Source organism: Phragmites australis, chromosome 12 (genome assembly GCF_958298935.1).
Source record: "Phragmites australis chromosome 12, lpPhrAust1.1, whole genome shotgun sequence".
NCBI classification, from domain to species: Eukaryota; Viridiplantae; Streptophyta; class Magnoliopsida; order Poales; family Poaceae; genus Phragmites; species Phragmites australis.
Genome location: NC_084932.1, coordinates 21,283,971 through 21,310,047, shown reverse-complemented (window position 1 = coordinate 21,310,047; position 26,077 = coordinate 21,283,971). Strand labels below are relative to the sequence as shown.

At 43.2% G+C, this 26,077-nt stretch overlaps 2 protein-coding genes across 2 annotated transcripts; one reads left to right on the top strand and one right to left on the bottom strand.

Moving 5' to 3' along the window:
* The first annotated feature begins 462 nt into the window (after nucleotides 1–462).
* On the top strand, nucleotides 463–7,314 carry LOC133886389 (actin-related protein 2-like). The gene is made up of 4 exons (XM_062326105.1): nucleotides 463–540; nucleotides 6,620–6,678; nucleotides 6,840–6,906; nucleotides 7,159–7,314. The coding sequence occupies exons 1-4, from the start codon at nucleotides 484–486 to the stop codon at nucleotides 7,312–7,314; spliced, it is 339 nt and encodes a 112-aa protein (XP_062182089.1). The 5' UTR covers nucleotides 463–483.
* Nucleotides 7,315–13,137: 5,823 nt separating this feature from the next.
* Nucleotides 13,138–14,564, bottom strand: LOC133887512 (uncharacterized). Its single transcript, XM_062327491.1, has one exon. It carries the CDS (start codon nucleotides 14,463–14,465, stop codon nucleotides 13,296–13,298), a length of 1,170 nt encoding a protein of 389 aa, XP_062183475.1. The 5' UTR covers nucleotides 14,466–14,564; the 3' UTR covers nucleotides 13,138–13,295.
* Nucleotides 14,565–26,077: the final 11,513 nt, after the last annotated feature.

The following is a 26,077-nucleotide window of genomic DNA, read 5'->3' as shown; positions in this document are numbered from 1 at the left end:
TATGCTAAATCTTGGTAAACTTAGGATCTCGCCTTAGTCCATTTACTTAAGCTCAGGCGATTACCTTGTTATTAGCATGCTTAGGACGATAGTCTTTACTGCTACTTCATGCTTAATCATATCTAGCTTTTCAAAGGTGTAAAACTTGGTGTTGGTGTTGCGTGGGTTATGGTTGGGTAAGACCCTGTTGGATGATAATGATAATACCCGAGTTGGGGTAGAGCTGAGGCAAATCAGGGTTCCTTCGAGAATGCCTAGGGAGTCGGAGCGCTGTCGGTGAGATGGGCTTCAGGAGGAATGCTGCCCGTGTGGCAGGCTCCATATGGAGATATTTGACTTGGCTCGTTTAAGGACCGAGTTGATGTGACATCCTACCTATTCTATACAGTACAATCACTCGACCCTGTATGGGTAGGGCTTAGTATTGTATCTATTGATCATATATTTATTGAACACGAACTGATAGATGTCGAAGGTGATTGGATGGCAGATATGGCATTCCATTGCATTCAAGAAATGGACATTGACAACCGGATGATGGTATACGATCTTGCTTGTACCATACACTACATTTGCCAGTCCAACATTTTCACTTTTTTTTATTTTCATAAGTTTCTAGAAGAAACATGGATTGGAGAAAATGATGGGCTATATATTGCCTGTCCCGATAAATAGTTATTGAGTGATACACATTAGTCCTAGGACACTAGTCGATTTAGACTTTCAGAGACATGTCGTCTGAACATAATCCTAGATAATTAAAGCATAGGTGCTTTTTTATTTTGTAGTAGTTTGGTAGAGCTCGTGATGTTGCATCTTGAATATGACAACTTGATCAGCTTGTTTTTCTAGATTATCTCATCATTATACATGCATATAGTTATTTGTGTTTCTGTATTACTTGGATGGCTTGCAGTGCAACGAAACTTTTAAATGTTTGTCATATTTAATGCATATATGCTTCTCCACTTAAGTCAAATCTCAGAAGGGGGCTGGAACCATATTGAAGTATCAATTATGTTGCCCATCCGACCTGCTTTTTGTCATAGTTCTTTAGACCGAACCCAACCGATTCCTGTCCCGGACCTCATTCCCGTCGCGATGGGAAAACGCCCGAGACGGGAACACGAGACGACACCCAACGCCTTCCCTTCCCGGCGCGGTGCGGGACAGGAAAGGAGAGAGGTTCCCTTGGCCGTGGGAACCTCTCTCCGTTCCCTTCGCGCAGAAGGCGAGTGGGGAAGGCTTTGGCCGTTGGCGTCGCGCGCTGGTGCAGAAGACACGGAGAGGACAGGCGGAGCTGGCGCGAGCAGGGAGGACTGCGGCGCAAGGGTGGGCGCGCGTTGGAGTTGGGGTAGGTGGCCAGTTCGAGCGCGCAGGGAGGGAAGCGGCGACGTCCCTGGAGGCGACCAGGTGGCGACGAGTCGAATCGACGAAAGGTACCACCGTATTCCCCTTTGCTTCCTCTGGATCCGGGGTTGGGGAGGTCAAAGAATGGATGTGGTCAATGGATAGGGTACGGATTCGATTAGGTCAGAAGGGGCCTCCGTGCATCGTCTGCGGAGGGACGGGCGGGGGCCTTGGGGTACCGGCGCAGCGGTGGGGTGGCTGCGGTGTCGGTCGATTTACTTTGGTGGAGTCACACTTGGTGCGGTGGAGGACTTTGGGGCAAGGGCAACGGGGTAGCGGCCAAGGGGTGGGCTGATGGGGCCGTCGGAGGGGTTGGGGGGTACGGGGCAACGGCCTGCGGCGGCGGACGTAGTGGTAGGGCGCACGGGGTACGGGCCCGGGGCGAGCAGGCAGTGCCGTCGGGGATGGTTTGTCCTCCAGCTCATAGGATTCCCGTGGTGGATGTTGTAGATGGACGCGGCAGCTCTGGCGGCCCTAGTCTCCATGATGCAAGACCATGTCCAGGAGGCGGCCGACGCTTTGAAGAAGTTAGTGAACGACAACTGACAACTTGAGCCCAGAGAGCACACCGGCGGCCATGGACCTTAACATGGCACTGCTAGAGGTGGATGCCATTGCCGGCGATTCGGGTCACCTCGTCTTCCAGGTGCAGGATGCGCTGCGCCGGTCCTCTGAGTCCTTGCCTACTGACGTGGTGGATAGGAGTAGCGTGGGGGAGGAAGAAGACCCATGGCCGTCCAGGAACAACGACGGAGATGGCATGGAGCATTCGGAATGGAGCACGGATGAGGTGCTTTGTTCCAGTACGGAGGATGACGTGTCCGTTGAGTCTGATAGATCGTGGCGGCTTTAATCTGGTCTCCTGTTAGGTTTCAAAGTAGTGAGGTTCTTGTCCTCCATTACTGCGATATGTGTCTGCTGCTATGAGTTGAAATGATACCTTTGAACTTTGCATTGTTGTTGGCTTCATCTGTGTTATGCCACTGAATTGGATTCATGTATGAATGCAAATCCCTGTGTGGCCATTTGAATGATGATGTTCCTTTTGTTTAGATATCTGTTTGTGCAGAATAGTTGAAATGATGTAGCAGAATGTTGTCCACATTTTGTGGGGCATGGTATGACTATATTCTTGTATGCATAGTTTCCAGAAGTAGTTGGGGGGGGGGGTGTTTAGAGTCAATAGCCATGTTTTTTATTGTTGCTTACAGCTGTTTGAGATATGGCAGTACATATTGCTAAATGGTCCTGTATGCAAATACATATGGTTTAAAAGGGCATGCTATGACTATATTGTTGTATGAAACGGTTGCAGAAGCAGTTGCGGGTGTTTGTAGTCAAGGGCCATGGTTTTTTGATTGTTGCTTATGGATGGTTGAGATATGGCAGTACATATAGGTACTTGGTCCTGTATGCACATACATAAGGTTTGAAAGGGCATGGTATGCCTATATTCTTGTTTCAATAGTTTGCAGAAGCCTTTGGTGGTGTTTGTAGTCAAGGACAATGTTTTTTTGATTGGTGCTTACGGCTGTTTGAGATATGGCAGTACATATAGGTAAATGGTTGTGCTATTTCACTATGATGTATAGAAGCTCTTCACTGTTGTGCAAAATGGTTAGAAAACAAATTGTTGTGCAAGCTACAAAAATGGCCATTCGGTACTGTGAAGTGTACATAAGGGTTTGAGGGGGTCAATAGCTTTGGTTCAATGCCTTTAGTACTTATACATGTCTTGTGAGGCTATGCTTACACTTACTTCAATGATGGTGCCCATATTCAGTCTTTGCATGTTCATAAATTCTCTACTATAACTTATTTGAAGGGGCGGTATGGATCCTTTTTATGAGAGTATCCTTCAGGATGGTTTTGACCGTATGACTTGGGGGGCGGAGATGGGGACCCAGGGGGTCCTCTAACGTTCCCGATGCAGACTTCTCACAGTTCTCACAGTTCTCACAGTCTGTGAATCCGGGTGGAAATTCGGAGGTAGGGCAGTTCAGCTTGGGAAGCGACGAGAAGGGTAGGAAGAAGGTTACCTCGAAGAAGAAGAAGAAGGTGGAGCCGAAAACTGATAGAACCAAGTGGACAGACGAGGAAGATGAGTTGTTGGTGTCGGCTTGGCTAAATGTGAGCCAAGATCCGGTTGTGGGGACAGATCAGTCGAAAGAGACCCACTGGGGACGCATCGCAAAGTACTTCAACACATATAGGAAGCAAAGCATGATGCCAAGGTCCGACAAAGCGCTGATAAACCACATGTAGAGCAGTTGAATCCGAGCGGCACCAATGAGCGTGACAAGGTAACAAATGTTGCGCCTATGTTGTCCAATGTGAATGTTCCATGATTGCTACGGCCGTACTGACTTGTATGTTTATGCAGATGGCTCGAGCTTGCACGGCTTATAAGGCAATTGAGCGCAAACCATTCGCATACACATACTGTTGGGTGATGCTTGCCGACCACCCTAAGTGGCACGCACACGAATCAGCAAGGGCACAGAAGGTCCAGGATGTTGTGGAAGCCCAGTGCAGCCAAGCTGCGGGCAACGACGCCCCAAATGACGCCCCAAATGATGCGGCTTCGAATGCTTCCACGGACCTTCCCCGCCCTATTGGCCGTGACCAAGCCAAAGCTACCCGTGCGCGCAAGTCACCGTCCACCTCGTCACTTCCAACCATTTCCGGAGGTATGTATGAACGACATCTACAGGACCTCAGCAAAACGAAGAAGGTTATGGTTGAGCTGAAGAAGGAACAGCTCAAGGTGATGCGGCTGCAAGCGACGGTCCGAGTCAATGATCAAGATGAACGTATTATGAAGGTGGACTTGGACAGTGTTAGCAGGCCACTACGTGAGTACTACAGGAAGCGCCAGGAAGACATATTGGCATGGTGGAAGCTCCTAGAGGATCATTCGTAGCTTGTTTCCTGTTCTGACGTACATCTGCTGTTACAAGCAGTTTTCCAAACGCCGGTTCAACATTTCTTCTCCTTCGGATTGTAATATTTATCAGAGACAACTAGTTCTTGTTTCAGTGTGCAACCTTGAAACATTGCATGGCCGTTACTTGCTGGATTTATGCATAGAACTTTGCATTGTAATATTTATTAGACACAACTAGTTCTTCGGTTCGTGAGCAAACAAGAAAGGTAGGATGGCCGGTACTTCATGAATTTATGCATAGAAGTTGCTACATTGACTGCTAATTGATTTCAATATCACATAGGCCGAACATCTCAGTTCACACTACCAACATTGATGCACGATACATACTAAAGTATAGAAGCTTCGAAACATTAAGTACCATACGACATAAAACCCGTACTACATGCAACAAACTAAATTATAGAATACATAATTGGTATCCAGCTACTGTGCTCCATGCAGGCTCCAGAGGTGCTCAACAAGGTTGTCATGCAATTGGTGGTGCATTGCACGGTTCCTAATAGTTTGAGTGGCTTCGACATAATGCAGGACTCCTTGATCAGCATTTCGATGCACTTGAGTTGGTTCCCCCATGAAGTCGAACACCTACTCCATGAAAGCGCTTCCATGCTCGTCATCAATTATCATGTTGTGCATAATGATACATGCGGTCATTATATTATGCAATGTGTTTTGATCCCATACTCTAGCAGGTCCGCGGACAATAGCAAACCTAGATTGCAAGACACCAAATGCACGTTCAACATCCTTGCGGACAGATGCTTGCATGGCGGAGAAATGGATGCTCTTGTTGCCTCTTGGTGCAGGAATTGCCTTCACTATGGTCGCCCATTCGGGGTAAATGCCGTCGTCGAGGTAGTACCCGATGTCGTACCTGTTACCATTAATAGTGTACGACACGTTTGGCGCAGTCCCATCGGTAAGCCTGGTAAATAAGTTAGACCGGTGCAAACATTTATATCATTTAGACTACTAGTCATTCCAAAGAAAGCATGCCAAATCTATAAATCGTACGATGCAACCGCCTCCAAAACTATTGAAAGCTTGCGAGTATGGCCCGTATATGTGCCATGCCACGCTTTGGGACAATTCTTCCATACCAAATGCATGCAGTCGATGCTCCCCAGCATCCCGGGGAACCCTCGCCGCTAGCCTTCGACCATGAGGCGAGCGGTATCTGCTTCAGTGGGAGCACGGAGATATTCATCTGCGAACAGCTCAACAATAGCCTGCACAAATTTCCGCAATGCCAGCACTGCCGTGCTCACCCCGATCCGCACATACTTGTCAACTGCATCAGAACTGACTCCGTACGCTAGTTGACGGATCGCCGCTGTCATTTTTTGCAATGGGCTAAGGCCGAGCTTCCCGGTTGCATCTCTGCTCTGCTGGAACCATGCATCATGCTGCTCCACAGCGGCCGCAATTCGCATGAACAAACGCCGCGTCATACGAAACCTGGTTCCATAAACATTCGTTATTAAGTGTACAAATTGTTGCATACGTCCTGCATTACGAATACAAACTTACCTCCACCGGAACAGGACATCACCGTACACAGGGTTGTCGGCGAAGTAGTCGTTGTAGAGCCTAGTAGCACCTTCGCGGTGGTGACGGTCTATGACCGCATGGCCCGGCATGGACCCACGCTGCCGGCTCTGACCCGCCGCTGCTGCTTGTTCCTCCTCGATGGCGAGAAGCAAAAGCACCTCCTCCTCTTCATCACTCGAATCCGAGGAGAACATTAGCATTTCCTCCGAATCTGAAGAGTTCATTGTGTATATGCAATATGTGGAAGAAGTGTGACTCCCCTTTGAGGAGGCCGGCCCCTTTTATAGTGCTACGAATCTTCCCTTCGAAGCCAACCGTGAGTAGCTTCCTTTGCAAGGCAGTCGAAATGTACCACATTTCCTTCCAAGGGAAGCCTTGTACACAGGCACCACTCTCACCCGTACTGCATACGACCGTACACGTACCATGTATACGCATCACAAGTGAAAATACGGTTGGGGTTAAAAGAATTATATAATATTGGAAGTCTGTTGGGGAAGGGAACGGGGAAGGGAATGCTGTTGGAGTGTAAGATTCTGAAGGGAATGAATATAGGAAGGGAATCCTGTCGTGAAGGGATTGTAGAGTGGGAAGGGAAGGAAACGGTTGGGGTTGGTCTTAGAAAGGGCATTGCATGCTGTATGATTTTTTTTTTTATACTTTGCACGCTGTATGTTGTTCTTATTAGAACTGGATCACATTTTGCAGCTTTATCAACATATTGTCCTTAGTGGAGGAATTACCATGTATCCTGGTCTGCTAAGCCGGTACGATTAGAATCCTGAAGTTCATTTTCATTAGGATATACATATCTTGCATTTTGTGTTTTTGTTTTACTAAAGGAATGCAAGAATAACATTTACTTTTACAATTTAATCTACTAGTCTGTAGGTTGCATATGTCTAACAATTTGATACTTTTTCTGTAGGCTGGAGAAGGAAATTCTTGATTGCTATCTGGATATAGTTCTAAAGGGAAACAAGGATGGGCTTACGGTAATATTTGTTTTCCTAATTTACGGTAGACAAAATAATTGTAGTTATTGTTCTACACTCGCAGCTTCTATCGATTGCAAATTACAGCATTGCATTTCCATGAACTTTGCTTTATCTTTTTGCATGTAGGAGATAGGATTGCATGGGCTTATTGCAATCAAACAGACATTTCCCGTAACGTTAAGTTTCTTCTCATTAATAACATGTGCTCTCTGTTTTCTATGATAATGCATCTGCTTTAAGTGTGCATAGAAATTACGACTGCGGATAGAGGATCCTCCTCGCATAAAGCACATGGTCTACCTGGGAGGTACCGTACTTACTGGAATCATGAAGGTACTTTCCCCCCTCATCATCTTCACTTTTCTGTCCTATACATGCATTCTCATGCTGAAGCTCTCATGCTGAAGTTTCTGCAGAGCAAAGCTTGGGGCACAGTAAAGAATTGAAGAAAAATGAACACAAGAAATGATGCCAATTGCCATGTAGCATTGTTATTGTATCATCATATTGTGCTGTTTTTGATTGCTAACAAATAAACTTTTGTACTTACTGTTCTGAACGCACAGGATGCACCTGAGTTCTGGATTACCAGGCAGGAGTACCAGGAAGAAGGTGTTGCCTGCCTAAGGAAGTGTGGACAATCATAAGTCGCAAGCATCCAAAGAGCTTATCATCCAACCTTTGGTCCTCGTCAGCAGAAGAAATGGAGAGGCCCTCCATGCTGCCAGAAAGGAACGGAGCCTACCATGGATGGATCATGGAGTGAAGGTTGCATGTACAAAGAAGATATCAGCACTACAGCTTTGTTGTTCGTGTTATGTTGTAGTCTAGCCATCGTGAACATGTTAAGGCAATATTGTCCTAGGGACAGTTTTTTGAATTGGCTACTCAATTGGCCTCTACTGTTGACCATTCTGTGAATTTCAGATATGGCTTGCCTATCCTGTAAATTTCAGATATGGAACACTACCTTGATTTCTATTTTCTTTTCCTCCTAATTCATGAAGCTGACAGTCTGGATGTTCAGTAGATTAAGTGCCCGTGCGTGACGTTCATTTTCATAAGAGTAAAATACAGTAGTGTCTTGAATTTATCATGCTGTGTCATTTAGGTCTACAAATTTGAACATAGTGATTTTAAGCTATGTTAATGATTTTAGTGATTAATAACAACATAGTTAATGAGACTAATATATTTGTTAAGAATAGATATTAGTAGGTCTTATAGATGCATTACATGAAAAAATCACTGAAGTAGGGACAAAGTTTGGTTGAATTTGAGAAGTCTTAGGAGTTTTGTTCTCACCGGATGGTTTGGTGTTGAATGTGTTGCACACACCGGATAATAAATAGTGCATACAGACATAGGTAATTTTGTCTCACGGGATGGTCGGGTGTCAAATGGGCAGAAGCATCGGAGTAATTTCAGCAGAGACAATTTCAAGAGTTAAGTTGAAGATCAACTGATCGGATGATCCGGTGTTCAACAAGCAATACACACCGGAGCATTTAGTTCTGGACAGAAGATTCTGAAGGCATCAAATAGTCCGGTGCTGAAGCAAGAGTACAACGGATAAATACATCGGATAATGAACAGTACAAAAAATCAGGCAAAGCTCAAGCCATCAAATGGTCCGGTGATGAAGTCATGTGTACACCGAAACATATTTTCCAGGGAATGTTGCATTTGGCTTGGATGGCTAAGGATTGCTCACCGGATAGTCCGGTGATGAACTGATAAGCACCGGAGAAGGCACCAGAGCAATTTACATAGAAAATATGGTTGCTCGGATGACTAAGGTATACTCCATGAAAATGCTTGTTACTAAGCTTAATGGCATCAAGCAACTACCCCATGAAAATGCTAATGATATGTATTCTCGTTTGAATATTCTTGTTAATGAGATCAATGAGTTAAGTTTAACGCCAATTGAAGATGATCAAGTGGTGAGAAGAATACTTCAAACTCTTATTTAAAAGTACAAGTTGATAGTCTCCATCATCTACGACAATAATGACATCAAGAAGATGACTTCAAGTCAAGTGCTTGGCAAGATCATCGCCCATAAGATGACAATGAACTTAGGGGTGGAAGCTTCTTCCTCATCCAACTCCAAGAACCTTGCTCTCACAAGCAAGCAAGCTTAATGTCAACACATGAAGGCAAAGATAAGGAGACAAGATCAAGAGTCAAGCTCAAGTGAAGATGATGAAGATGAAGATAAAGAGAGCTATGAAGAAGATGAGCAAAGCACCTCAAATGATGAAGAGATGGATCCCGAAGTTGTCAAGCTCATCTCACAAGTAGAGAAGAACATCAAGAAGATCAATACCAAGATTGATCACCCAATCTTCATGAAGGATTTGGTCAAAACAATTAATCACATCAAGAAAGAGAAGAAAGCTAAGATCAAGAAGAGAGAGACAAGGGGAAGAGCCAAGACATTTTGTAAGTATAGGAAGATGGGTGAGCGACGACGAAGAGTCAAACTCCTTTCTTTGATCAATGTGCAACAAATGGCCTTAAAGAAACAATCTAAAGAACTAAGAAAATTCAATACTCTCGATGATATTCATACTACCTTTGTTTTCAGTTATGAACAATTATTGTGCAAATTCAATTTGCTAAACAAGGAGCATGAAGAGCTTAAGGCTAAATTTGAGTGTATTGAACCTCAAACTAAGGTTCCTTTGAAGCAATGTACCTCTCTTTTTAATTACAATCCTAAGGTAAATGCTTTCACTTCTTGTGATGATTTAGCTCACTCCTTGCAATGAGATTTGTGTTGAGAATGTTATTGTAGAACAATCTAATGAACTCATTGTACAAGAGAATGGTGAGCTCAAACAAGAGTGGAGAAGCTCAAAGATGACTTGGTGAGATTGAAGGGTAAAGGACATGTTCAACCTCCTCAAAATAACCGTGCTTTCATAGTGAAGAAGCTTACAGAGGGGTCAACCGTGACATATTTCAAATGCTATCAAGAAGGTCACAAGTTCTTCCAATGCAAGCAAGTGAAGAAGGAGACCAAGGAAAAGAAGAAGATGGCTAACCTTTCTAACAAGACCTCCAACCTCTACACCAAGCCTAACTATAAGAACAAGATAAAAAAGTAACCACTACAAGTTCAAGAAGAAGGAAAATGGCAAGATGGTTGCACACATAGTTGGGAGAAAGGATTGGAGGTGGAACCAATCTATTTAGGTGCCTAAGGAAGTCATCACCAACATGAACGATGCCCAATCGGTTTGGTTTCCAAACAAAATTTGAAGCCCAAGGAGTCTAAGGGGGATTTGGAGACTTGGCTCACAAGATAAAGTAAAAGTTCAAACAAAAAAGTCAAGTGTACAAAATTAAACGCATTGATGAAGATCATAAACATCATATACCCAAATTCCCATCCAAAGATATTTAAGATAAATGCAAAAACCTCTTAATCATTTATCTTATCTAGGATTGCATGTGCTTATTTCAATTTATTGAAATGCCTAGTATAAATCTCATATGGTAGGTTGCTTGTGTTTCTCTCTTATCCATGAGCAACCTACATGATTTATTAGTTGTAGGTTTTTTACATTGCATTAGTTTTACATTTGATATCTTTTATATGTCATGATCCAATATATAGGATAAATACCCATTGTTATCAATAACAAGTTCATATATCTCACAAGTGTTCAACACTTGTATGCACACATTTAGGAGGAGTATATCCTATAGGTTGTGATTTTGAGACTAACATGTGTTGCTAGTGATATCTTTTGTAGTCTCATAGAGCAATCAACATGTTCCCGGAGGTATGCAATGCTCAAACACTTCAATTAGTATTATTGTCAAATCTTTGTTCATTTAAGCTATCTCTATGCATAATATAGCTTAAATTTTCCATCTTGACATATTGTTTAGTTGTGTATATGTTTTATTCTCATCATATGTATGCACACATCTAGGGGGAGTTTAGACTATATTATATGAGTTTCATAAATTATGATCCATGTGCTTTCCTAGCTTACAATTAGTATTGTACCCTATAATTGGTATCATTCATTTGTAGTGATATCCATCAATTGATATACTTTCAATTGAATCATGATTTGTGAAATTCTCTCACATGTTCTCCAATGTTTTTCTCTTTGAGTTCAAATGTGCATATAGTTATTTTTAGAGATTGTTGATAAATGGGGAGAATTTGGATGACCAAAGTAAGAAGCAAGTAACAAGGTAAGTGAGATTGTAGCAACAAGCAAGATGGTTTAAGAATGTCGAAGTGGACAAAGGGAGAGAAGAAGAAGATGCTAGAAGCAACATAAGACATCTAGATCGATAAAAGAGAAGCTCTTGCATAGGTCGATCAAGTGAGATAGTGACAATAGAGAAAGGGGAAGCCACAACAAAGGGGGATTGATTGGTAAGAACATACATCAAACCAATGTGGTAAGACTTTATGCTCATTTATAATCTTTACATTTGGTATCATTTGTTATTTGTCATTTACTTTGATTGTGTTATTATTAATCACCAAAAAGGAGGAGATTGTAAGAAAAATAGCTCTATTAGGTCATGTTTGTGATTTTGGTGATTAATGACAACATAGTCAATAAGACTACCATGTTTGTTAAGAATATATGTTAGTAGATCTCATGGATGCAATACATAAAGAAGCCATCGAAGCAGGTACAAGGTTTGGTTGAATTAGAGAAGTCCTAAGAGTTTTTTCTCACCGGATGGTTCGGTGTTAAATGTGTTGCACACACCGGATAATGAATAGTGCATACAGACAGAGGAAATTTTACCTCACCGGATGATCCGGTGTCAAATGGGTAGAAGCGTCAGAGCAATTCCAGCAAAGACAGTTTCAAGAGTTGAAGATCAACTAACTGGATGATCTGGTGTTCAACAAGCAATACACACCGGAGCATTTGGTTCTGGGTAGAAGATTTTGAAGGCATTAGATAGTCCGGTGATGAAGCAAGAGTACAACAGAAAAATACACCGGACAATAAAAAGTGCAAAGAGTCAGGCAAAGCTCAAGCTATTGGATGGTCCAGTGATGAAGTTATGTGTACAGCGAAGCATATTTTTCAAAAGAGGCTGCATTTGGCTCGGATGGTTGAGAATTGTTTAACAGATAGTCTGGTGATGAATTGATAAGTACCGGAGAAAGCACCGGAGTAATTTACACAGAGAAGATGTTAACTCGGATGACTAATGTACTCACCGGAATGTCTGGTGATGATGTTACAGTATATACCGGAGTGTCTGGTGTTCATAGTGCCTTGAGTGAGATTCGAACGACTAGTTTGTGAGAGTGTACTCATCGCGTGATCCAATGTTAATATTACTATTCTTACTAGATCATCCGGTGTTAACAGATTTTCAGAACCGTTGAGTTAACGGTTTATACGTGGGTTAAAAGCAGCATTTAAAAAAGCCAAAACCACAGCTTTTCAGAGAAGACAGAAGCATAAATCTAAATAAATAGGTCCTTAATTAGGAGGAAACATAGTGATTGGGTGGCTTGGCATTATGATTAAAAAGGTTTATTCACGGTCAAATCTGCGTATCGCCATTGCCGTGGTGATGAACAGAAAAAGTGCGAGGCTCGTCGGGTAATGAAATTTTACTGAAGTGGGCGAAGATAATCCAATTGCTTTGTTCCCCCATCGTAGGCTGCTGCTTCCGGATCGAACTAGGTAAGCATCCAGCTGCTGTTGCTGATCGACAAGGACGTAGCCGTGCTTCTCGAGCTGGTCCCTCACCCACTGCTGCGTCTCCCTCGATCCGCCGGAGTTCGTTCCTGGCGGCGACGCCCTGCAGGTCCCCGGCTCGGATCACCACCTCCTCCTCGGAGACGGGTAGGCGGTGGATCCTGTCCATGTTGGGGGAGATGTCTCCGGCGACGTCCAAGGACAGGATGAAGTCGATCTGATGCTTCGGCATCCTCCACTTTTTGTTCTTCTCCGCTGCCTCCTCTGCGTCTACAAGTTCGCTTGATGCAAGATTCTACGAGTTCGCTTGCTTTGAAGCATCTGCATCGATCTGAATACGACCTGAGCACATCAGGTGTGCCATATGATTTCCCGAAATTTAATTTAGTGGAATTTGATAGAAACTGATCAAATTATTAAATTTTTGAATTTTAAATTTAAACTTAACAAAAAACAGGTCGATTTATGAACCCTGGATGTGACACAAGGCAGATAAATGAGATTTTCAGATGCAAGCAAGTGCAGAATTTTCAAGCAATCAAACAATGAAAATATGAATTACAAACCCAATGAAACAAGCAAGGGCAGATTTCTATGGTCGCAATTACTCAATACATTGGATATAGAAAAAGCTGAAAATTCAAATCTGTTATTAGTGCCTGTTGTTGTCATTAATCCTTATTCGCTGTAGTACTTGCGGTGGTTGCTCCCCCTGCCCTCCTTTCTGAGCTTCTTGCCCCGCCGCCGGCGCCGTTCGGCATTCTCCACCCGCCTCACGGCGCGCTCCAGCGCGTCCACGCGCTCCGCCAGCGCGCCGATCACAGCACACTGCTGCGCGCTCCGCTCGCACAGCGCCGCCACCATCTCCATCACCTTCCTCGCGTCCAGGGCGTCGGCGGCACCGGCCTCCGCCGTCCTCCTGATCTCCTCCCCCGCCGGTTCTTGCGGCCGCGGCGCCGCTTCGGAGGACGCCGCCGGCCCGGGTTCCTCCGTCACCATCTCCCACTCGCCCTCCGCGTCCGCATTCACCGGCCTGTCAGCCCCAATATTCGCGCCGTCCTGCGCCAGTTCAGTTTCCTCTGCCGCGTCCGGTTCGCAGGCGGCTCTGCCTCCGTCCACCTCCATCTCGGCCGCAGTCTTCGGTTCCGTCTCACCGCCATGCTCCGCGGCGTCCGGCAGCTCCGACGCCATCTCCGCCATCTCGACGGCTGGCGAGACGTCCGCGGTATCGGGCTTCTCCGCCACCGCCGTGGGTGCCGGCGCCAGCCTGGGCTCGAGGGCGTCGACAGCGTCCTGCAGCACGAGCACCTTCTTGGTCACCCTCCTTCGGTACTCCCGCGCGCCGCGCACCGCGTCGAGCCGCAGCAGCAGCCTCATGAGCTCCTCCCCGACGGCAATCCTCGTTCTGGCGTCCACGCGCGGCGCCTCTGCCTCGCGCGCCACCCTCCGAGCCACCTCCTCCGCCTCCCGTTCCACCTCGCGCACCGCCCGCACTGTCTTCCTCGCCAAGAACCCGCGCGCCGCCGCCTGCAGCTTCACCGCCGCCTCCTCCTCCGACAGAACCTGCTTCCTCGGAACCGCCGCCGGCGCCGGCATCCTAGCCGTCTCCCGCTCCGGCTCCGGGTCGGACCCGACGAAGTGGACTGGAATAGAGACCGACCTCGACGACCCGGCTCTCGGTCGAGCGGCCGCCCTCGCCGCCGGCTTGGTGTCCGCGGCGTCGGGGAAGAAGCCGCCGGCGCTGCGGTCAGGGGCTGATTGATGGTGGTAGTACGGGTAGGGGTACTGGTGCGGGGTGGTGGTGTAGTAGTCGTAGGGGTCGTACGCGAACCAGCGACGAGACGCCATTGTCGTTGCTGCCTCAAGCTTTCTTGGAGCCGGTGTTTCGTTTTCTCGGGTGATCCTGATCGACTTTTGTTGTTGTGATGGGGAGGAACGTTTGCGCGATGTATATATATGTGTAGGACGGGGGGAAGGTTCGAGAAGGCGTGGGGTGTTTTCGAAGGTTGTGGAGCGTCGGATTGCTTGGAAACGGGGTCGAAGGGGTCGTCAAGAAGGGTTCGGGAAGGTTCTGGAAGGGTGGGGAAGGAAGGGAACTAGGAAAGGGTGGATGACGCGTGGGCCCACGTCCGTTTTGGTTGTCACTAGTGACGATGGTGGTAGTGGAGACCATTCCAGCGTCCGATGGAGAACGGACGGTCCAGGTAGCAGTCGCGATTGTGATCGCTACGGCCTACGGGTTCTTGTTGGACTTTTTTTTTTCTTTTTTTTCTTTTGAGAGCTAATATGGGTTTTTTTTCTGACCAATGTGTACACATGGTCGAATCTATCGACAAAGGTCGTAGAAAACCATTACGGACCCAGAAAAAAATAATCTAATATCTTATTTGTCGGGTTAGAAATCTTAGTGTCATATTTGTTAGGCTACAATATGTTATATGGGTCCAATATATATGATAGATTTTAAAAAACGAAAATATATCTTATGTCATTTGCACTCTCCATCTATAGGGTTAGTGCGTCCCGTTAGAAAACTATCGAGTAAGATATATACTTCTGTTTGAAAAAATTACAATATAGTAGCATGAGCTAATTTTGTTGACCAATGCTCAAAGCAACATCTAAATTTATAAGAGAGGAGACTAGCCCACAAATGACGAAATAGAACAAGCAAATTTCTACTATATAAAGTATAGGTTGGTCGTGCGTGTGTCCCGCTCCTTTCCCCTCTCATCACCTATCTAATAAAAAACCGAATAAAAACCAAACACCATAACTCTCTCCCTATCTTACAAGCTCCCATCGATAAAAACTAAACAACATCCAATCCAATTGCCCCCTAAACCAGGACATGTTCCCCTCCCCTTCCCTCTCTAGGCAGTGTTCGATAACAGGAGCAGCGTCAGACTTGACCACCTCCCAACGGGCGATAAGGGTTCCCACGAGATCGAATCGGAGATTGCTCACCGGAGCAGATTGATAGCAAAGGCGACAGTGGTGGAGGAGGAGGCAAGTGGTCCAACACTGGGATGGTGGAGGCTCTGGTGGGGCCTGCGGATCTGAGTGCGGCGACGCACGTGAGCGCGTTGCTGTTGCAGGTGGACCACCTGCAGCCAGGCCCGGCCCTGGGGGGGCGAGCGGGGTAGCTGCCCTAGGCCCCCAAAACCCAGGGGCCCATTTATGAGGCCGGCAGCCGACGCTGCGACGCATACTCGCATGAGTCGCATCCCCCCGCAGCCCACTCACGCAGTCACGCGTCACGCCATTACGCCAATCGCGCTCGCGAGTCGCGCCCGTCTGGCCATCCGTCTCCCTGCCGAGTCGCCGAGCCCAGGGCCGGCCCTGACATTTCGGTGGCCCAAGGCGAGATTAAAAATGAGGCCCTATTAAATATAAATTTCGAAATATTTATATAGTACAGTGGCTCAAAATAATAGTGTTATATTATTTATATCAAACAAATAGCAGTTACATGTATCATATAAAAAAATAGCATGCCCAAATACACAATAACATAAACAGATAAAATAAGATGCAGACGAGACATATGAGTATATGACTATATGAGAGGGTAAAATAAAGACATACTTCTGAGTTAAGTCTCCGTATTTTTCAGCACCAAGATTAGCAATCACGACTCCATCACCCAACTTGAAAATAGAAGCCAGCTTATCATAAATCTAAAACAAATATAAGAATATGATTATACATGTTAGAGACAATTAATGTAGCTAAGCTTACAAAGTAAAATAGCATATGAATGTAACTTTACCTGTAGAGATCATCTGAAACAATTTCTTCTAACATTTACAGAAGCGAAGTCACTAATGATGGTATCAATATCAATCTCATCTAGCAAATTCTTCTCAATACATAAGGTCGCCAAACCAGTTAGCCTTTCTTGAAACATTATTGACCTCAAATAGTTCTTCAATAACTTCAATTTTGAAAAGCTTCTTTCAGCTGATGCCACAGTCACAGGTACAGTAAATAAGTAATCTTTTCAAAATTGAAGTTATCGAAGAACTATTTGAGGCCAGTAATGTCTCAAAAAAGGCTAACTGGTTTGGCGACCTTATGTATTGAGAAGAATTTGCTATATGAGATTGATATTGATACCATCATTAGTGACTTCACTTCTGTAAATGTTAGAAGAAATTATTTCAGATGATCTCCACATGTAAAGTTACATTCATATGCTATTTTACTTTATAAGCTTAGCTACATTCATTGTCTCTAACATGTATAATCATATTCTTATATTTGTTTTAGATTTATGATAAGCTGGCTTCTATTTTCAAGTTGGGTGATGGAGTCGTGATTGTTAATCTTGGTGTTGAAAAATACAGAGACTTGACTTAGAAGTATGTCTTTATTTTACCCTCTCATATAGTCATATACTCATATGTCTCATCTGCATCTTATTTTATCTGTTTATGTTATTGTGTACTTGGGCATGCTATTTTTTTAATATGATACATGTAACTGCTATTTGTTTGATATAAATAATATAATACTATTGTTTTGAGCCACTGTACTATATAAATATTTCGAAATTTATATTTAATAGAGCCTCATTTTTAATCTCGCCTCGGGCCACCAAAATGTCAGGGTCTGCAGCTGCCACCGTGGGTGCCCACGGTTCTCGATCGCCCCATTCGCACACTGATTCTCGCTTTTAGACACTGCCTCGTTGGTGGGCAACATGAAGGACACGACGAGCGGAGGTAGCGGGGACGGGGGGCCGGGCGCCTCAATGTTTCCATCGATGATGCTGCAGAGGGGAGCCTCTGTGCCTCCGCTTTCTCCAAGGTCGCCGCTCCAGCCGGCCACCACCCATGCCACCAAGGAGGTCATACCGTATGTACACTCCTCGTGACCCATCCATTGGATCACTTATCGTTTCTCATTTTGCCAAATTTGCATGAAATTGAATTGACATTTGACATGGGCGAGTGAGCCGATTGAATTGTTGGTGTTGTTTGGCAGTTTTACTTTCAAGATGGCCGCCCACCGCCATACGAGGTAAAGAAGAAATGCATATCTACAGTTGAGCAGCTCTTCATGGGCCATTCGAGTGGTCTTCGGGCTCAAAGTGCATCAAATTGGACATGTCTTTGTGATAAAAATGAACTTAATGTTTTGAAAGCAATTCTAACTAGATAAGGGGTTGATGCTAAGACAGTTTCATTCCTCCTCTCAAATATGGTGTGCCCAAATTTGTTACTTGTAATGGCAAGCAAGCACAACTATATATTTCCTAAAACCGGAAATTATCTTGATCACAGTAGTTTGTATGTGAGGCTGTCAAATAATCCCTTTTCCCCTTCTTTTGGATGTCTCTCTTGGTTGCATAATAGAATTTCGGATGGTTACCAGGAAACTCTGCAAACTACCAACATTGTTTACCACTGTTCTTTTTGAAAATATTGATAAGGAGAGCACATAATTTGTCACGAGGTACTTGGTAAATTTTAGTTGTCTGCAGATGATTATGAACCCGATAATGCAGGTGACTAAGAACTTAAATAACTGTTTGCTTTGGCTTACTGTCAGCTATGCCGGCTTACCTCACTCGTTAATGTATTTCACTAACACACTTTTAGGGCCGGCTCTGAGATTTCAGTGGCCCGATGCGCAGGGGCAGACCTAGCCCAAAAATTGAGCAGGGGCCTGTTAGCTACAGTAACATTAGAGTTACAGTAAAAAAATATCTACAGTCCACTAAATCAACAAAAATGAGTGGGGGCCATGCCCCCACTCCTATAACACTGGGTCCGCCCCTGCCTATGCGAAACTAAAAAGGAAGGCTCCATTGAACATAAAAATTGAAATATTTATATATCAGTTGTAAAGATAATATTCTTGGTAGTGTCCGCGAGCATTTATGATAAGCAAGAACAACCTAGAATGTGTCTATTACGGTAAGTTGGAACAACCTGGAATACGTCCGTTACGGTAAGCATTTATGACAGATGCATTCAAGATTGTTCTAGCTTACTGTAAATGCTTGCTGGAACAAAATTATCATAAATGCTTGTGGGAACAAAATTGTGAGGGATTGGTGTACACGTACGTATGCTTACGTTAATGCATGCTAGCTAGGTAGAAATATTGACTCGATCAGCTACAACTGCATGCCTATGTACAACTTACTGCATGCAACTCTAGTTACCCACCAGTACATGTAGCAGGTAGCTTGCAGCTATAATATGGCTTTGGAGCTATCTGCTCGCAGGTGCTAACACCACAACACAAACGCTGCGCTGTCAACTGGCTGATTACTGCTTAACGGCTGGGTTCAATTGTTGGTGGTCGATCGACTACGTGCTTTTGTGATAGGTGGCACTCACGTTCAGGTTTTGTGATGACGATGATTGGGTGCACGCGGGGGGCGCCCTCGTATCGTGCAACCTAGGAAACCAAATTGAAATGTGTCTTGGTTTGCATATGATGAGTCATTAACAACGTTGGATTTGAAATGATTTTGGTTGGCATGAGTTTATTTATATGTGATCTTGTTTATGGCTAACTAAAGTTTGAATTGAAGCAGACTGTTTTAGAGTCTAGAAAATTATGCCTTACCGAAACATCTGGTGTGTGGGTTTTTGACCACACCGGATAGTCTGGTGTTACGGTGAAGTGAGCACTGAAACATTTTCAGCGCTGAAGTAGAAATGGAAGCAAACACCGCATGGTCCAGTGATGGACTTAAAGAGCGTCGGAGTATTTTCTACAGACATGAGATTTTTGGCACTATGTTTGATTATATACTTCGGTGTTGAGTTTGTGAACACCAGAGAATGCGTTGGACCTTTTGTTGCAGAGAGGTTGCAAAAGGGTGATTCGGTGGATTGGCACATGCCGGATTATCCGGTGATAGGCATGAGATCATCGAAAGCTTTCACTGGACCTTTTCTTACAGAGAGCAAAAGTTTCCTGGAACATATAGTACTATACTAACCGGGTGGTTTGGTGTTCAGGAGCAGAACACACTGGAACATCCAATGTTCACGTTTTCTGCAGGATGTGATCTGAGTTGAAGTTTTTGATTTTGTGCTAACATGGTGATGTTTTGGAGTGTGGAAATGTGTTTGCCTGTTTCAAGGTGTGCTGGTGGCAGATGCAACTTGGCGGTCGACGACGGGTGATCATGGCTAAGCTGGTGCTTGGTGCCTGATGAACAAGAAGGATCAGGTAGAGTCAAGGGTGATCCTAGCTGTACACATGATGGTCAAACCAAGTATGAAACGGAGGATGAAGACGATGTGTTGTCAAAGTCAAGCGAAGGGGATGCTGGTGCAAGTGATAAGGCAGCCCAAGGGACCAGGAGCGGGAGAGACTTGTCGGTGGTCAAGATCGCAAGACAGAGGACATGTGTCACCATCAGAGCGCTTGCTTCAGGTGGAAGCAAGTGGTGGCTAGTCACGCTTTGAGAAGTATGCTTGGGTTTCACAGTTTGGCCTTAAAATCGTGTGAGGATTGGAGGAGTACGTGACACTATCGTAAAGCTTGCGTCAAGGCGAAGCTAAGTCGTAAAGTCGCTAAGGCCGTCTGATGAAAGAAGAAGAAAATAGACCAAAATACCATTAATGGTTGGTAGGAGTGTACTACAAAAAAGGGGTATTTTGGAAAAAAACTGGAAATTTGGGGTCAAGTTTCCTAGACCTATAAATAGAGGGGTAGGGCTATGAGAAAGGATAAACCAGCCATTTGAACCCACTGTGCCACATATATGAGAGCATTGTGTCAGGATTTTAGAGGAGAGGAGGATGAGTGCTTAGCTTATATAATATGTGTGAGTTTTGAGAGGAAATCTTTGTAATCTGTCTAAAATAGGACTAACCTCTTTGAGTAATGAAGTTTATTTTATTACATATGTTTGAATTCCTCTCCTTCTAATTTCTCTCTTTTGGTTCCCTTGCCTTGTAGAGGTTGTTCTTCTTGATGCTAAAGGCATAAAATTCACATACACATGCATATGTGATAGGGTCTTGAATTCTCTTACCCTTTGACCATCATCTTGGAGATCTTCACCTGATGTTCATCTCTTGATTCTTGAGTGATCTTTTCTCAAGATTCAACCTTTATGTGGGGATGAGTCATGAATTGATTTACTGTGGAACATAGTGTTCGATTCCAACCATTAGACCCACTTTTTTGTTGAATCTTCATGTTTGGTTTTTGATCTTTCTCCAGAGTCTCCAGACTTTTAGGGTAGGTGTAGTTTTTCTGCTACGTACTTGTGTTGCATTTTATTGTGATTCTCTTGTAGAGGTGTGTTGGGTAATCGAATAGGAGAAGGCCATCAATTTCGCAAGAAATTTGTTGTGGCGCCTATTCACCTCCCCTTTAGTTGCCACTCTTGATTCTACACAACCGAAACGGACCCATTGATCGCCAGAGCGAGCGGAGATCTTTCCATATTTTAAACGTGCGATCTGAGTAAGGGTCGGATCCATTTGAGGTGGAGTAGAAACTATAGAGGAGAAAAACCAGCGATGAAAACTCATATGGCAATGGCTGACGCTTGTCCTCGATCGAAGTTGTTAGCATGTAGAATGCTTTGGAGTCGTGGTCCCGCAGAATATAGGAAACTGGACTGCCTGGATGGAAGAAAACACGAAACAATCAAATGGCCAAATAGGCTAGGCATGCAGGTCACTTGATTTTTTATAGACCGGAGGAACCAAGCCACATGTGTCGTATCGTACAGACTGCTAGGTCTAGCTGCTACTTTGAGCCTAGTTCTATCTGTTATCATACGGACTGCTAGACATATACACTATACATAGGTACATAGGGAGGGACCCCTCGGTTTTGGGGGCTGAAGCGGCCACCCTGCTCAATCCCCCTCAGGGCTGGCCCTGCACTTGGTCTGGTAATATATAACGAAAAAAAAGCAGGTTCAGAACGTGTTCTGTGGAGGGTATGTTGTCGGGAAAACTTTTGTTTAGTTGTTCCAGTTTAGTTCTTGCTGTCTAAATATCAGATTTGGTGATGAGTTTTAGACACATGGAAGAATCAATGATGTTCTAGATAGAACTCATTGCTTGACTTCTAACTTCAACTTTTAACTGCACTGCAGTTATGAACTTTATGTGATGTCATGCGATGCTATGAAATTCATGTTAGGCTCTTTTTGTATCTTTGTATTGTTCCACCTGTCACCCTCAAGACAAAGCATCCTCAAGTGTTGTATGAGTTGAAATTATACAGAATACTTCAAGGAGGAAGTAATACACATCTCGTTTTATTTTCCTTGTCACTTTATTCACTCTCTTTGTTTGGACTGAGGCATTGACTCACATTTCCTTTGCTTCTGCAGCTTGAATTCCAAATGTTAAGTGGTTCGGTGTTCGGATAATTGTAGGAATGAGGCTGGCAACTAGAGGGAGGTGAATAGGAGTCGCAACAAATTTCTTGCGAAATCGATAGCCTTCTCCTATTTAGATGACCCAATGCACCTCAATACTCAAGCGGAAGCAAAAATAGAGAGAAGTTTTGATAAAAGAAAATTGAGGCAATACGACTCCACGGATGGTATATGAACCATATATTTTATTTAAGATCAATCCATGTGTCTTAGCACTTGAAAGATCATAACTTGCAAAGAAACAAAAAAAAGATGAACATCGAGCAACAAAACTCACTAAGTTGATTGTCTAGAGGGAATGGAATTCAATGCTCCATCACACAAGCGTGTGTATGTGAATTTTATGCTTGTAGGGACAAGAAGAATAATCTCGCAAGGTGCTGAAATTTCAGCCAAAAAACCAAAATGAAAATTAAAACTGGAAACAAAAAATACTTGCAAACTTGCAAGGGAACCAATAGAGTGAAACTAGAAAGAGAGGAATTCAAGCATATGCAAAAACATAAACTTCATTACTAAAGAGGTCAGCCCTATTTTAGGTGAATTACAAAGATTTATCTCTCAAAACTCTTACCTATTACATAGGCTAAGCACTCTTCCTTCTCTCCTTAAAACCCTAGCTCTAAGCTCTCAAATGGGTGGCACAAGGGGGTTTAAATGGCTGGTTCAAACTCTCTCATAGTACTACCTCTCTATTTATAGGTCTAGAAAACTTAACCCATAAGTTTCCTATCTTTTTCCCAAAATACCCCTCTCTTGTAGTACACTCCTACCTCAACCGAGGACATTTTGATCCATTTTCTTCTCCATTAATCGGACGGCCGCGACGCCTTCATGACTTAGCTTTGTTCAACGCAAACTTCACGATGGTTCCACGTACTCCTCCAGTCCTTCCACAATTTTGAGGCCAAACAACGAAACCGTCTGCACGTTTCTCAAAGCGTGACTTGCTGCCTTGCTTACACCTTAAGCAAGCGCTTCGATATCGACACGTGTACTTCATCATGCAATCCTGACCGCTGGCAAGTCTCTCCCGCTCTCGATCCCTCAGGCCGCCTTGTCATTTGCACCAGCGTCTCCTTCGTTTGACTTTTTCAACACGCTGTCTCCATCCACCTTCCATGCTTTGCTTGACCTCCACGTGTTCAGCTAGAATCACCCTTGACTCCACTTGGTCTCCTTGATCATCTAGCACCAAGCACTTCGCTTGGCCCCAATCATCCCGCAGTCGATCGCCAAGTTGCATCCATCACCTGCACACCATGAGATAAGCAAACACATATCTCCAACTCCAATTCTAGTTAGTCCATAATCAATATGCTCAAATGAAATTCTAAATCAATTGAATGTCTGATTTAGATAAAGTTCAGGGGTAGTAAATTTAAGTTTACACAGGTAGAATATAAGTTTGATAACACACAACGAATAATATTCTGATTACATAAAGGAGAGTGGCTATGATGTAGATGTCTGAAGCATTTCTCTGGTGACTGGTAGGATTTAGTCTCGTAGGAGCCTTCTTTTGGCAGAACTTTTTTTATTTGTGAGTAGCAGATGTACTGTATAAGAAAAATAAGAAACAAATGGTTAGAATATTATTAAGTATATATGGGGTATTGCGTGTAAAATTTGTTTAGAGTTTATGGTTACCTTGGTGTAGTTTCAGAATCTGATGAAACTGAATCATCTGGATGACCTGCTCGTTTGATTGTTGTACTTGTGTTTATTGGAGACTTGTAATTGAGAAAAATATAGAAAGGAATATTGATGGTTATTGTATTATGAAGAATCTATGTAAATGTTTGTGCTGCTAGTGAAGGAACTTACTGTGCCATTGTTGCTAAACGTCCAGGTGAAGGTAAAGGTGTATTGGTATTGCTTTCTTGCTATGTATTATTCTTTAGTACAATGATTGTATTAATAATTTTGACTTATATGTTACTTGAAGTTTGGTAAAAAAAATTTTAGATGTAGATAGGCTGTTAAGCAATAAGTTATGGAACATTACTTATGTAAATCAGTTTGTTGGTAATCTAGATGTAAATATTTTGCAAAAAAAAAAACTAAAACATAGTGATAAAGGAGTTAGTTTTTGATAAGAAGATTACAGTAAATCTCTGCAGTTAGTTTAGTGTTTTAGATGGTAATGCATGGTAAAAGAGCAGTGAGTTCACCTTGTCCTTGTGTCTAGCTATTACATCAGAAGGTAAGGATGGTAAATTTGTTGTGATATCTTGGATAGAAGTGCTTTGATGCTCATGTGGCTCTGCATAGTTGAATATCTTATTGGTGATTTTTTTTCAAAACTTAAACTAATAAGGAGAATCACTTTGTGGGTTATAGTATGTACCTGAAGGTGCAGACAATATAGGTGGAGAAATGATGATAGGACCATCCATAGCAACAATGCTTTTTACTTGGAATGATATATTATCTCTTTGCATGGATGAGAATGGTACACTGATTCTTAAGGTATATTTATGATTATATAAACGTGTTATTTCTAAGGGGATTGAGCCATTGTTTGCTTCTGATATCGCTGCTAGATGTAATGCAGTGATTCCTGTGAGTTCTTCACTGATGTTTCCAAAGAAAAGGATCTCAATGGTAGGTGCATTGTCTTCCATGATATTATCTGGATTTGCTGCAATGATAGTGATCCGGTACCTATTCATTAATGCATAAAGTATTATTATGACAAAAAGAATATAAGTGTGCAAAAAGAATATAAGAGTATTATTATAGACATCTGTTAAATACAACGTACATAGGCTCAGCGTTGTTTTCAGAGCATTTGGGACATCTGCATGCATCTCCTTCTGGGAATACTTTTTTCCTGCATGATGTGCAGCCTAAATACCACCATGGCTGATTTGGTGAAAGCATTTTTCATACAATATCGAGCTGATATATGCTACCCTGTTTGTTGAATGAATAATAATGATTCATAGTTTGAATATGCATAATTATGTGAAAATGGTTATGTATTGAACGAAAATTGAAAATGCTAAGTATATACATAAATTTGATGTGGATTGGTTATTTCTGCCAATTCATTAACTAACGTCATTATAATTTCTGATGCAGCACGACTTGAACCAGACCATGCTATTTGGTGAGGGAGTCATGTATATAGCCTCACATTTATTACATTCATAGTCAAGACCGCCATAATATGATCAATATTTGTATGTCTCTACAAACAAATATGAAAACATAATAAATAAAACACAACATTGATGTAGATAAGAAGGTAGCTGGGAAGTTACGTTGTATGTTGCACAATAATGCAAATAAAGAATTCATATTAATACAAAGAATAAAATAAGTTAGATTACCTTTCAAAAGAGATATAAACTCTTTCCTTGTGGCAAAGTTTGATTCTAATGATGATAGTGATGGATCGCGCATTATTGAAGCTGCAGGTTAGGGAGGGCGGGGGGGGGGGGGGGGGGGGGTTGTCCATATTAGATAAGGAAAAAGATAGATCAGATAATATGTGGTCTATGGACATAGTATATTGATCTCCACAATATATTTACTCCATGGTGTCATATATGTATAGGGTAGATAGAAAATAATCTTGGTGTGCCAAAGCTTTGTATAGATTAATACGTCTTCTTTTAGCACGATTTTCGGAAGCAATGTATGGAGGCACTATAGTGCAGAAATGATCTCCTATACCAGATAAAATTTCATAATTACTTTGCTGCCTTTTTCTCATATGCCTCTTCCGATCTCGTATATATGTCCATGATGGATTTCCTAGAAAAAGAAAAACAATAGGGTGAATTGTTTTCTAATGTTTCATTTTTGTTTTTTTAAAGTTATGCCATTACCATATAAATTGCTGTTAATCAAGAGGCGTGGGGGGGGGGGGGACATGACTTACCCTGTTCCGACATAGATGGTTCTGTATTTGCGGTAGCAACATTATCTTGGTTGTTGCCTGATGTTGTATGGAAACAGTAGAAATAAATGTCAGGATGTTACCATATAAGTATAATCAATTATACAATTTTTTAGATAGGAAACATCTGAAAGAAGATCAAGTGTTATCATCATACCTAAAGGGAAAATCAGA

Excerpts from the sequence above, each read along its gene's own strand:
- LOC133886389 (XM_062326105.1), top strand. The coding sequence starts at position 484 with ATGGCAGATATGGCATTCCATTGCATTCAAGAAATGGACATTGACAAC. Across the intron at positions 541-6,619 it reads ACATTGACAACCGGATGATG|CTTTATCAACATATTGTCCT; the intron begins GTATACGATCTT and ends CACATTTTGCAG. Across the intron at positions 6,679-6,839 it reads TATCCTGGTCTGCTAAGCCG|GCTGGAGAAGGAAATTCTTG; the intron begins GTACGATTAGAA and ends CTTTTTCTGTAG.
- LOC133887512 (XM_062327491.1), bottom strand. The coding sequence starts at position 14,465 with ATGGCGTCTCGTCGCTGGTTCGCGTACGACCCCTACGACTACTACACC.